Source organism: Zootoca vivipara, chromosome 2, assembly GCF_965207765.1.
Source record: "Zootoca vivipara chromosome 2, rZooViv2.hap1.1, whole genome shotgun sequence".
Taxonomy (NCBI): Eukaryota; Metazoa; Chordata; class Lepidosauria; order Squamata; family Lacertidae; genus Zootoca; species Zootoca vivipara.
Window position 1 is genome coordinate 35,327,116 of NC_142584.1, and position 13,096 is coordinate 35,340,211.

The 13,096-nt window shown below is 40.5% G+C and overlaps 1 protein-coding gene across 1 annotated transcript in view; it reads right to left on the bottom strand.

The window, feature by feature from the left end:
* LOC118079895 (uncharacterized) overlaps positions 1-13,096 on the bottom strand; it is a 62,647-nt gene continuing 49,551 nt past the window's right edge. The window contains exons 59-77 of the mRNA XM_035104615.3: positions 12,062-12,317; positions 11,366-11,608; positions 11,081-11,257; positions 10,847-10,992; positions 10,654-10,744; positions 10,176-10,565; positions 9,167-9,293; positions 8,575-8,693; positions 6,970-7,166; positions 6,450-6,633; positions 6,175-6,340; positions 5,382-5,506; positions 4,131-4,439; positions 3,838-4,041; positions 2,557-2,682; positions 2,294-2,464; positions 2,097-2,201; positions 1,883-1,978; positions 1-271 (exon numbers count right to left, since the gene is read on the bottom strand). Of these exons, the coding sequence (XP_034960506.2) occupies positions 116-271; positions 1,883-1,978; positions 2,097-2,201; positions 2,294-2,464; positions 2,557-2,682; positions 3,838-4,041; positions 4,131-4,439; positions 5,382-5,506; positions 6,175-6,340; positions 6,450-6,633; positions 6,970-7,166; positions 8,575-8,693; positions 9,167-9,293; positions 10,176-10,565; positions 10,654-10,744; positions 10,847-10,992; positions 11,081-11,257; positions 11,366-11,608; positions 12,062-12,317 (3,388 nt within the window). The 3' untranslated portion in view covers positions 1-115. The remainder of the gene's footprint in view (positions 272-1,882; positions 1,979-2,096; positions 2,202-2,293; positions 2,465-2,556; positions 2,683-3,837; positions 4,042-4,130; positions 4,440-5,381; positions 5,507-6,174; positions 6,341-6,449; positions 6,634-6,969; positions 7,167-8,574; positions 8,694-9,166; positions 9,294-10,175; positions 10,566-10,653; positions 10,745-10,846; positions 10,993-11,080; positions 11,258-11,365; positions 11,609-12,061; positions 12,318-13,096) is intronic.

Here is a 13,096-nt window from a genome sequence, read left to right on the forward strand (position 1 = left end):
TTGCAAAGGAATCTACAATCTTTATTTTCTAGAAACTGAACAATAATAATTACAAAAGTGACAAAGAGCTTCACATTTTGTGCTTCTCTTCAGTCACTACATCTCTTTGTTGAGCTTATTCTTCGCTTACAACAACTTTCTTGTGCACCTCTCGGGTCTTGACCCGGAGCTTGTTAACCTGGGACTCAGCAATGTCAGCCCGCTCTTCAGCCTCTTCCAGCTCATGCTGAATCTTGCGGAATTTAGACAGGTTCACATTGGATTGTTCCTCCTGAAAATGGATAAAAATATATGAATCTGGGTACTGGATTTTTATCACTGAAATAGTATAAATGATTTTGAGGGTAGGAGAAAGCATAAATATCAATAGCAGCATTTGGACATAATGCCAAACGTTGGTTAGTTTAGCCGCTGGGAGAGATCATCAGGGGGTTTGGGCTGGGTGTTCATCAGTATGCGGATGATACCCAGCTCTACCTCTCTTTCAAATCAGAACCAGTGAAGGCAGTGAAGGTCCTGTGTGAGTGTCTAGAGGCGGTTGGAGGTTGGATGGCGGCTAACAGATTGAGGTTGAATCCTGACAAGACAGAAGTACTGTTTGAGGGGGACAGGAGGCGGGCAGGTGTGGAGGACTCCCTGGTCCTGAATGGGGTAACTGTGCCCCTGAAGGACCAGGTGTGCAGCCTGGGAGTCATTTTGGACTCACAGCTGTCCATGGAGGTGCAGGTTAATTCTGTGTTCAGGGCGGCTGTCTATCAGCTCCATCTGGTACACAGGCTGAGACCCTACCTGCCCGCAGACTGTCTCGCCAGATTGGGGCATGCTCTAGTTATCTCTCGCGTGGACTACTGCAATGCGCTCTATGTGGGGCTACCTTTGAAGGTGACCCGGAAACTACAATTAATCCAGAATGCAGCAGCTAGACTGGTGACTGGGAGCAGCCGCCGAGACCACTTAACACTGGTCTTGAAAGACCTACATTGGCTCCCAGTACGTTTCCAAGCACAATTCAAAGTGTTGGTGCTGACCTTTAAACCCTAAACGGCCTCGGTCCAGTATACCTGAAGGAGCGTCTCCACCCACATTGTTCTGCCTGGACACTGAGGTCCAGTGCCGAGGGCCTTCTGGCGGTTCCCTCGTTGCAAAAAGCCAAGTTGCAGGGAACCAGGCAGAGGGCCTTCTCGGTAGTGGCACCTGCCCTGTGGAACGCCCTCCCACCAGCTGTCAAAGAGAAAAACAACTACGAGACTTTTAGAGGACATCTGAAGGCAGCCCTGTTTAGGGAAGCTTTTAATGTTTAATACATTATTGTATTTTAATATTTCTGTTGGAAGCCGCCCAGAGTGGCTGGGGAATAAATAATATATTATTATTATTATTATTATTATTATTATTATTATTATTATTGACCTTTGTACTTGCATTATTCAGACCTGATATTATTGCCCAAGATATTATTGGTCACTACATTACCACGTCAATACTATTATATGAGATGATAATGTCTTTAATAGACTACAGAAATACACAGTATTTATTGTGAACTGCAATGTGTACAGTAAAGTATTCAAAAGTGACTATTGCTATTTCGTATTGCTTTAAGTACTCAGACTGCTAAAGGATCTTCTCCTCTTAAAAAAAATATGAGCAAGGGCTCTGCAATCTTCCCATTATGAAAATTTGGTTTCATGTTACTGAGGGCACAATCCACTGATATTTTTTCTCACATAAGCCTCACTTATCTGAAACTCTCCTGTTTCGTGCAACTACCACATGGAGACTAATTCATTTTGTACTTATTGATAGAAATGAAATCTTTGCTATATCAAATTTACCTTCATAATTGTAGCTCAAGCCACAGCAAGTTAAGAATAATACTTACAGCTTCTTCAGATTGTCTCTTGTATGATTTCACTTTCATCTGCAACTTGTCAACCAGGTCCTGGAGTCTAAGAACATTCTTTCGGTCTTCCTCAGACTGAACAGAGCAGGATAATTTTTTAACAAAACGAAATGAAACAACATGAGTACATCTGATTATAACATGCTTCAACCAATTCCTCCAAAAGATGCAGAAAATATATATCTGTCCTCACCTGGTAGGTTAGTTCCTTTACACGTCTCTCATATTTGCGCACACCCTTGATAGCATCAGCACTGCGCTTCTGCTCATTCTCAACTTCAGCTTCCAGCTCACGTACCTGGGAGAAATGAAATTAGCCATTAGCTGTCCAGCTGGTCACTTTTGTTCAAGAAGTAGAACTGAATGAACTTGTTTACAAGAAATACATACTCTCTGTTCCAGTTTCTGGAGCTGCTTCTTGCCACCCTTCATTGCCAGCTGTTCTGCCTCATCAAGACGATGCTGCAAATCCTTCACTGTCTGGTCCAGGTTCTTCTTCATCCTCTCCAAGTGGGCACTGGTGTCTTGTTCCTTCTTGAGTTCCTCAGCCATCATGGCTGCCTATTAATAGAGAAATTTCCTCCAGTTTAGGAAACCAGCCATGCCGACTGCAAGCAGGATTATAGTTTCAAAAGAAAATCCACCCAACTCACATCAGTGATGGCTTTCTTGGCTTTCTCTTCTGCATTGCGTGCTTCCTGAATAGTCTCTTCCACTTCACTCTGGATTTGTGAGATGTCTGTTTCCAGCTTCTTCTTGGTGTTAATCAAGCTGGTATTCTATACGGGATGGGAGATCATAGTTTTTGTAAAGGACCAAGCCTAAACATATCATTCGTATTGCTTGCATTTTGTAAAAAAGAATGATGCTGAGCACAATTGCAGGTACTCAAGAAATGAGCCACAAACATTTCCCCAGCATACCTATGATGCAGAAACCAGCTCTGTTGGGCTCCTCCCTCCCTCAACTAGGGAATGGGAGAGAAATTTGGTTTGGTTTACATTTTAATTCACACATCATGAAACCGTGTGTAAAACGCGGTTCTCTTCTCTGAAGTTTGTGATGCAAAAAATGTGTGCAGAAAAACATATTGAGGATGTGTGGATAAAGATGCCTTTATTAGTGAGAATGACATACCAAATGTATTATATTAGGGGAAATTGCTTGCATACAGAAATGTGCATATTAAGAGAAAGGCACAGTAAAATGTTGCTGCTATTGTTGCTAATAATAATAATAATAAATGAATTTTGTGGTTACTTTTTTAAAAATAAAAACTGATGAGGAAACTTAGTGAAATGAAGATTGGAAAAATGAGAAACTGAGAGAAATCAAAACAGATAGATTCATTCATCCCTACCCTCAACTGTTACTTGGTCATTTCATCAGGCTGCTGCCAAGCAACTATCACTCTATCAGGCAGCATCAGAAGGATGCTCCATCAACTCAATGAGGAGACCAGCTTCATTTGGCTCCTCTTACTAAACTGTTTCCATTCTATCTGGTCATTATAACAACTATGCTACTTTAATAACTGGTGCTTGTTTTCCTCTTCCCTCCTTATGCCTTTTTCTTCTTGAGTCATTCCTTGTAAATCACCTTTCTATGAACAAGGACTATTTTGTTTGTTATTGATCTTACGTAAACTGTTCTGGGACATTTATTGGCTAAAGAGTTTGCTAAAAACACGATAAATAAATAAAATGAGCTCCCTTCAAGGTCTTAACTGAGTACCAACATCCACTTCATGTCCCTTGACAGTAGTAATTTTTAATATGATGAGAAAAAGAGGCTGTGTGGTGATGAGTAGGTTAATTGCCTATTTACACATTAGCAACAATCTCTTTATTTCTGGAGCAGAGCCTACACCTGGCTTATCCCCACTGGCTTATCCTGATGTCCATGTGTGTGCCCATTACATATTAGAAGCTCACCTGGGTGTGAAGAAGTTGCACGCGCTCACTGGCATCCAGGAGCTCCTGTTCTGCTATTTTCCTGCCCCTCTCTGTCTGTTCCAGAGCTGCACGGAGCTCCTCAATCTCAGCCTGCATCAGATTAGCTCTGCGCTCAACCATGGCCACCTGTTCCTTCAGATCTTCCTGGCTCCTCATAGCTTCATCCAAATGTATCTGGGTGTCCTAAAAATGATATTGAGATACTATTGTGAGACCATTCTTTGCACAATAACAATCACAACTGTATACTGATTACAGAAATATATATGCACCTTGAGTATTCCTTGGGTGTTCCTGAGGTTCTTTAATGCCTCAGCAGCTTGGCGGTTGGCATGGCTCAGCTGGATTTCCATTTCATTCAGATCTCCCTCCATCTTCTTCTTTATTCTCAGGGCATCATTCCTGCTCCTGATCTCAGCATCTAGTGTGCTCTGCATGGACTCCACAACTCTCAGGTGATTCCTCTTCAGCTGATCAATTTCTTCATCTTTCTCTGCAATTCTCCTGTCAATGTCAGCCTTCACCTGGTTGAGCTCAAGTTGGATGCGGAGGATTTTGCCTTCTTCATGTTCCAGTGAGGCCTTAAGAAAACCATTTATAACAGCTGTTAATAATGGACTTAATTTGACAGCTGTTTCCTTATTGAAGTACGCTCAACATTATATTGAATATACTGTTTAGCAGTGATATTCACCACATTTCCATACTCAAAGGAAGCCATCTCAGAAATGCTACCTTTTGCATGTTCAGCTAGGTATTCAGAACTTGACCTGGGGACATCTTGGCATAAGTTGAACCTGAATTAAAGGATGGTCTTCACTTGTACCAAAATAGAATTAGACAGCTGGTACTTAAAATTCTAAAGGTCACAGAGTGGCTTTTAAACTGACCTTTGGGGGAAAGCTGACAAGAAATGGGGAGTATCTGGTTTGGGTAAGGGATGAGGGTGTAAATGTTCCAATTCTTCAAAAGAGGATGGGGTAGAAATTAGCAGTAAGCATACAGTAATGCTTCTATTTCCAATGGCCATGCATGAGTGCTAACTTACTCAGCCAAAACAGTACCATCAACACATAAGAGGGAAGTATCAGAAGATCTGAGAGAACAGCAATGTTTGCAGAAGTACAAAAAGGGGTGGGACCCAGAAGCGGTCCACAAAAGAGCAGAGCTTGTTCAGTGACCAAATAATGTTGATGGTTGAAGGGCAGGGAATGGAATGTAGCATTGTGGAAGAAGGCATTGCTGGCTGACTGATTGAAATACTAAGCAAAGAACTCCACATTGCAACATTTTGTTGCAGGTCCCATTCGTGACACTGAACAACAACAGGATTGGACTATTGCCTTCATGCCCTGCTTGTGGACCTCCAAGTGAAAAGCAGATTGTAGGACTAAATGGACCTTCGGTCTGATCCTGCAAGGTTATTATCTTATCATCATTCTTCTGGTTGCCTCTTCAATTATTTCACAGTGTTACAGATCAATAATTTGTGTCTTTCCATTATGCATAATTGTATTGTTTACCTCAGCTTCCTCTAGAGAAGCCTGCAGTTCAGATTTCTCTTGCTCAATCTGCTTCTTCACTTTCTCTAATTCATGGATGGCCTTTCCTCCCTCAGCAATCTGTTCCGTGAGGTCAGATATCTCCTCTGTTAGTTTCACACAAAGAAAGGAGAAAGTAGATTGATAGTGTTTATGCAGCTAATAATAAACAGAAGTAGGAAGGGTTGGGAAGGAGAATTTCAGTTATTCATCCCAGCTCCACTATTTGGAATGAACTATTATAGTACTAGCATTATTTCATTCATTCATATTAATTTATTTATTACATTTTATATGCCACCTGTATCTTCCAAGGAGCTCAATGTTGTGTACATGGTTCTTTTCCTCCCCATTTCATCCTCACAACAACCATGTGAGGTAGATTAGGCTAAGAGATGGTGACTGGCCCAACATCACGCAGTGAGTGTCATGGTTTAGTGGGGATTCAAACCCTGGTTTTCTAGGTCATAGTCTAATTGTTATGCCATATTGGCATAATTTTAGATTGCAACTCTGTGGGTCAGACCTATTTTATTTTTAATTTTATACAACACCTAATGACCTAAGATGTAAGGCTCCTCATAAGCCTTGTGAAGACTGCATAATATAACTGCATGTTGTGAAGATACTCATTGTGAACTCTTATGCACATGGGTGTCTATTCTAGCCTTGGGGAGAAGGACTATATGGGATATCCCTCCTTCTGAGCTATTGCTTCAGCTCTGCAAAATGAACTTCACAGTTTTTTGCACTTATTATGAAAAAGTGGTATTACGTTGCAGATTCTTGTTTTCACGCTTCAAAGTTTCCAAGTGATCCAAAGACTCCTCATAAGCATTCTTCATCTTAAAGAGCTCTGTGCTGAGAGAGCGAGACTCCTTCTGGGAAGCTTCCAGTTCAGATTGTGTTTCCTCATATTTCTGTTTCCAGTCTGCCAGAATCTGTAAAACACCAGAAAGAAGAAACACCAGAAATAAGAAATGTGTTCATTTGTACCTGAGGATTTGTTGCAACGTGCTGGGTTTTCTTTCAAATTATGGTCAAAAGTACCTTATCAAAGTTCTTCTGCTTCTTATCTAGAGCTGCACAGGCTGCATTGGACCTTTCCACATCAATCATTAGGTCCTCCACTTCATTCTGTAGCCTTTGCTTTGTCTTCTCAAGGGAAGCACATTTGGAATTCACAGCCTCCACGTGTTCTTCAGCATCCTGCAGACGCTGAGCCAGCTTTTTCCTAGAGAAACAACACTTAGTGATTCTTAATCATCCATTATAATAAATGGCTTACTGAGAATGGTCCATGCATACCGAGAATGGTCTCAAAAACAAATTTGATTTTCCATTCAAACTTTGTCTTGCCATGTCATCAGCTCCTTCCATGTCAACATTGATGTGATTGCATTATTACAATATATCTGTTGCTCTGAGCCTAGCACAAATAACTCAGTGACCTGTTCTGTTCACTGAGTGATACAAATAGCTATTTCCCCCAATTCCATCTACACAATGGCATACTTTCTTCTACTCTTGAGTTCCCTTTCTCTCCCTTGCTCTTGGTTCTTGTACTTACTTGGCTTCCTCTAACTCTTCTGTGCGTTGAATGGCATCTGTTTCATACTTGGTTCTCCACTGAGCAACTTCACTATTGGCCTTGGACATGGCACGTTGCAGCTCAGCCTTGGCTTCCTGCTCCTCTTCAAACTGCTCCCGGAGCAAGTCACAGTCATGACGGGCAGATTGCAAACCATGGGCAAGTGCATTCTTGGCCTAAAATAAGGAAAGAGTTTAGTAGTGATGGATGCCAGGGTGTTACTCATGTCTGTTGTTATGTTGCATAGTTTTTATTGCATTTGTATTTTTAATGAATATTGCTGAAGAGCGGAAATAAATGTACCATCACAACATAATAACAGAACACTTCATCGGCTATACTGTGTAATAGCCTAACTGCAGAGCACCTTCCATTAATTCTGTGAACAATTATCCGCAGTTAGAAGAAACAGGGGGGAAAACCTAGAACTGCGTACTAAGGTTGTTCTCAGATGAGGATGTTAGAACAACAAAATGATTTTAACCAATAACTTTGTGATTCCATTTCAAGCAGAATTGTACTGGACTTTCCACACTCCCAGGGATTTAGTGGTTTTTGTGTGTTAACAGCCTGCTATGTTCCTAATTCTGAAGCCAGAAGGCTGAGCACAGCCAGCTGTGTCTTGTTCTCAAGCATACTGTGCCTACCATGTCTCTTTCCAACAAGGAAAACACCCCTGAATCTTTTTCAACTGTGCAGCTTTGAAAGCAGCAAGAGATCAACTTGCTTTTCAAAAGATTTCCTCCTCACATCAACAGACCCTTTCCAAAGCTCCATTGCTCCATGCAAGTCAGAGAAGTCTCAGGAGAAGGGTGAAGTCATAAAGTGGCCATACAACAGAAAATACACAAAAAAATTGAGAAAGACGGGGCATCTGCAACATGTCACCCCTGCCTCAGTTTTACATCTTCCTGTCCACATCCCAATTATTATGCTAGCATTCTGCTCTTGCTCCCAAAGTCAGCTTTTCTGACTCTCCAAAGAGATGGAAGAATTGTGGAGAAAACACAAGAGAGTGATGTAATGTTGATGTCATGATGTGGTTGTTCCTTCAAAAGTGAGTGAACGAATCATAGCTATACTAGAATAAATTCCTAGTTTGCAAGCAGCCTAAGATAGGTAAGCACATGCAATCTTTTGGCCATTTGGATGAAAGAATAGAGAGACCACCATTGGGAGATATCTAGAGAAGTTTCCTAAGCAACCTTAGGGCTTCTGAAATGAGAATACAGTGGTACCTCGCAAGACGAATGCCTTGCGCAATGAAAAACTCGCAAGACAAAAGCATCTTGCGATGTTTTCGGCGCTTCGCAAGATGAAGTTTTCTATGGCCGTGCTTTGCAAGACGAAGGTTTTCAGCGGGTTTTTTGTTTGTTTTTTGCCGCGGCAAACCACGCTTCGCAAGGCGAAAAATCTCGCTAGGCGAAGCGACTCGCGGAACGAATTACTTTCGTCTTGCGAGGCACCACTGTAATTAGGATTTCTGCAGAATGCACATGGGTGTCAATAACTGAATGGGAGAAAGAGGCCCTGTGTTGTTTAGAACTGTGATAGAGAGCCTGCAATGTTGAACAAAATACACACCTTTATCTCTTCCTCAAGCTGCCTCTTTAGTTCCTCAATCTGTTGGGTAAAGGCTTGCTTGCCTCTTGTGAGCTGAGAAATCAGAGAATCTTTTTCTTCAACTTGGCGTGAGTATTCACCTGAAAAGAGAATGGATTAAATGGAATATATACATATGATCTATGTATAGATCTATGTATATTTTGTATGGTATATATAGTATGTACCTATTTCTTTTTTAGCGGTGGTTGAAATGACCTTGGTGGTTATAACAAAAAATACATTAATTTATTTGTAACAACAAATAAATTAATCATGTTCACTATTAATAAAATATTTTTCTTAGTAGTTATAAATTATGACCAGTAACACTTAGGTAAACCTCACTCATTTGCTAACAAGTCCTTTTGGAACTAGAGAAACTTACTTCTGAACAAACAATCATAGAATTAGGTTTCATAAAGAAATCGCGTTGGGAGGAAAGGAAAAAGCATTGCCCTAAACTAGTGTGCAGTTAAGATTCAATTGGATAGTATAGGCATAGTAGATAGGTCCAAAAGTTGCAAAGTACCAAAGAATTGCAGCATTAAATAATTTACTTTCGGTTTCTTACCAGCTTCTGTCTGCAGACGAGCTCTTTGAGCAGTCAGGTCATTAACAGTGCGTTGGTTCTGTTCCTCCTTTGCTTTAAGTTCACTAAGCTGGTCTTCTAAAGTGCGGCTTATCTTTTCAAGATTTGCCTAGATGTGAAATAATAAAGCGTATAGCTATATAAAACAGCTGAGTATTATAGTATGATAGACATTGGGAAGAAGTATTAGGAAAGTAGGGGCAGGGATAAATAAAACATTTATCACAACAACACTGAGATAGTGTTTATTTGGGTGACCATGCCTTTCTGTACTGGAAACATGTTTGCTATTATGGAAAAAAATCTGTAATAGTTAGTTGGTAAGTTGTTATTTTAAATTGTTGTAAACTGCTTTAATTTTCTTTTTAAAGAAATTACTGTATGCAAATATTTTTATAAATAAAAAATCAATATTATTATAGACATGGCACCAAATGATAGCTACTCCAGACACTCTTCTGGTTGCCCCTGCATGAGCCAGGTGGATCATTTGCTCTACGCACATTTTGTAGATTTAAGGTATAAATAAAGTGTTTTGTGTAGACCTGTAAAAAAAACCTAGAAGCTGCTCTCACATAAAATCCAATATACTATCCACTGTTCCATTTGCTTAATATGAGTATTTTGCTTTTGCTTTTAAGTACATGAATAGGTGCTACTGTAACCCACATATCAACCCTCTTTACATCCCCAAACCATGTGTTTATTTATTACATTTATATACCACATTTTCTTCCCAGGAGCTCAATGTGGTATACATGGTTTTCATCTCATTTTGTCCTCACAACAACCTTTAAGGTAGGTTAGGCTAAGAAACTACCCAGTGAGGTCTGGCCCAAGGTCACCCACTGAGCTTCATGGCTGAGTGGGGAATCCAAACCCTGGTCTCCCATCCTTACAGCTTGCTGGCTTTCCATATAAGATTGTGAATTCTGTATGTTGTGCATCCACCTGGTAAAGCTAAAGGAAAGTATATACTGCTGTATTATACCTTAGCTTTGGAGACAGATTCCATATTACTGGCAAGGTCATCAATCTCCATCTTCAGCTCACTCTTCTCCTTCTCCAGCTTCTGCTTCACACGTTGCAGGTTATCAATTTGTTCCCCAAGTTCAGCTGCACTGTCTGCATGCTTCTTGCGGAGAGCAGATGCAGTGGCTTCATGTTGCAGAGTGGCCTCTTCAAGGTCCCTGCGCATTTTCTGGAATTCTGCCTCACGTTTCTTGTTCATCTCAATCTGAGCTGCGGTTGCCCCACCAGCTTCCTCCAGACGCTCACTGATCTCTTCAAGTTCTCTGGAGAGATCAGACCGCTGCTTCTCTGCCTTGGCCCGAGATGCACGCTCAGCCTCAATCTCCTCCTCCAGTTCCTCAATACGGGCCTAGAGAAAGAGAAGCAGCCATTAACACTCAGAGTCTTCCCTGATGAACTAATTTTCATATGATGGAGTCAATATGTGCTTGACTTGCCTGTAACTCCTTTATCTTCTTCTGAAGCTGGGAGCCCAAGGCCTGCTCATCTTCAATTTTGCTTTGTAGCTGGCTGATTTCAAAGTCTTTCCTTTTCATAACAAAACACAAGGGTTTTTTGAGTCAGATTCTAAGATGGCTGGGTGCCATAAAGAGCTCCCAAAAGGTCTTCTAGACAGTAAACCATACTTACTTCTTAAGCTTTTCATCCAGCTGCTGCTTATCATTCTCCAAATCCATTGTGGATTCCTGGGCCAGCTTCAGGTCACCTTCAAGCTTCCTCTTGGATCTTTCCAGGTCCATGCGAAGTTTCTTTTCTTGCTCCAGGGACCCTTCAAGCTAAAGACAAAGAGGGGACAAAGACTTTGTCACTCTAATACTACCTTCACCCCTCTAATACTATTCTTCTGCATGTAATGGTGCTTACATCATCCACTTGCTGCTCCAGCTTGGTCTTTGCTTTGGTCAGAGTATTGACTTTGTCCTCCTCTGCCTGCAGGTCATCCAAGGTCTGTTGATGGGCCTCTTGGAGGGCTTTCTTTTCCTTGGTCAATTTGGCAATGTTCTCATCCAAGACTGCCATCTCTTCAGTGAGATTTTTCACCTTTTAGAAATGAACAGACAGATTCAATGTATCATTCTACCCTGGAATGACAATACTGTACTACATTCTGACTATTTGTTGCAGATCTGAGCACATTGTGATCATTACCTTGTTTTCTGTGGCATGCTTCTCCTTTTCCACCTTGGCCAGTGTTAACTCAAGATCATCAATGTCTTTCTTCAGCTCTGAGCATTCATCTTCCAGTTTTCTCTTTTTAGCTGTCAGCTCAGCATTCATTTCCTCTTCATCCTCTGCCCGTTCAGTCAGCTCCTTAATTTTAGCTTCCAGCTGAATTTTGGTTTTGATCAGCTGGTCACATCTCTCCTCAGCATCTGCCAAGCCATCAGATTCCTATACAAGGAAAACATATGTCATATAACAATAATATTATTTTCCTTCTTAAGAGGTTCATGCACATGCAGATCTCTTGCACAGAATCTCCTTGGAACATGCACATGGTCTTACTATTAAAACTAATTGTTAAAATATTCAAGGCCATATAGTTTCAGTGGTCAAGTAAATCACTGTTTAATAGACACTGGTTATGTTAGTATATCAAATACCAAAATAAACTATATTCACCAATATACTATATATGTGTAAAATAATACTTTTATGCTTTTATCAATTATGCCAAATTTAACTTTGACGATGGTGAACTATTACGGTATGTAGAGGATATGTAGTATGTGTATAAGATATACAAATTTATTAAACATAGCCACATTTCTCCTGCAATTTCTGAATTCCTCCACCTAAACTATGCTTGAGTGAAGAAAAATGTATGTCACCAACAATGCTTACAGATTGGACTTGGAGTTGCAAGTCATTCTTCTCTTGCATCAGAGAAACCATTTTTTCTTCCAGTTCCTTTATTTTAGCGTCTGCTTTGGCAAGGTCTTCTTTAGTTTTCTCAAACTCTTCCTTCATGTTGGCCATCTCCTTCTCTGATTCAGCACTCTTCAACAAAGGCTTGATCTTGAAGTACAACTTCATCCAAGACCAGGTCTTCACATTCATGAATGAGCGGACATTGTACTGAATAGTGAAGACGGATTCTCTGTAACAACCAGACAGCAAAATAAAACCTTGATGATGATGAAAACAACAAAACAACAACAACGTGATCAAAGTGTTTAATGTAATCCTTTCGTGACTCTCCTAATAAACCATATGAACTGTCTGATTTTTGTCCAGTTGTGAAACACGTCTTAGACTGCACTACCAACCACACTTATCTGGGAGTAAGCCCCACTGAATTCAATAGGACTTTCTAAGAAGACTTGATTCGGATTGTGCTCTCAGTTAAGTGAGTTGGGAAACTCATAATCAGCTTTGATTAAAAAAAAACCTTCAATATTTTAAAGACTGGTCAAGACTTAAGGTGATTATTTATATTTCAACGAAAGAGTAAGAAAAATGAATATATATTTTTTCCTTTTTAAAGAAGCGGTTGATACTTTTAGGAGCATGTGGGGTATATGAAGAAATTTATCAAATAAAGCTTCCAAAAATAGGACTCTTTTGTAAAGTAGTTCAAATTTCATTATACTTCTTTGGCACAGATGGCACTTTATTTTTATACTCCTTACACTCACATTTAATACAAACTGAATAAATGTTAAGAGACTTATGAGAAATGCCACTTAGTGCCACTTCACACAGTCCTTTTTTAAGGTGTACAGTGGAACCTCGGAAGCCGAACGTCTTGCATCTCAAACGTTTCAGCTCCTGAACGATTGAAAACCAGAAGTGAGTGTTCTGGTTTTTAAATGTTTTTCGGAAGCCGAACATCCGCTTGACTGCAGGAAGCTCCTGCAGCCAATCGGAAGCCATGCC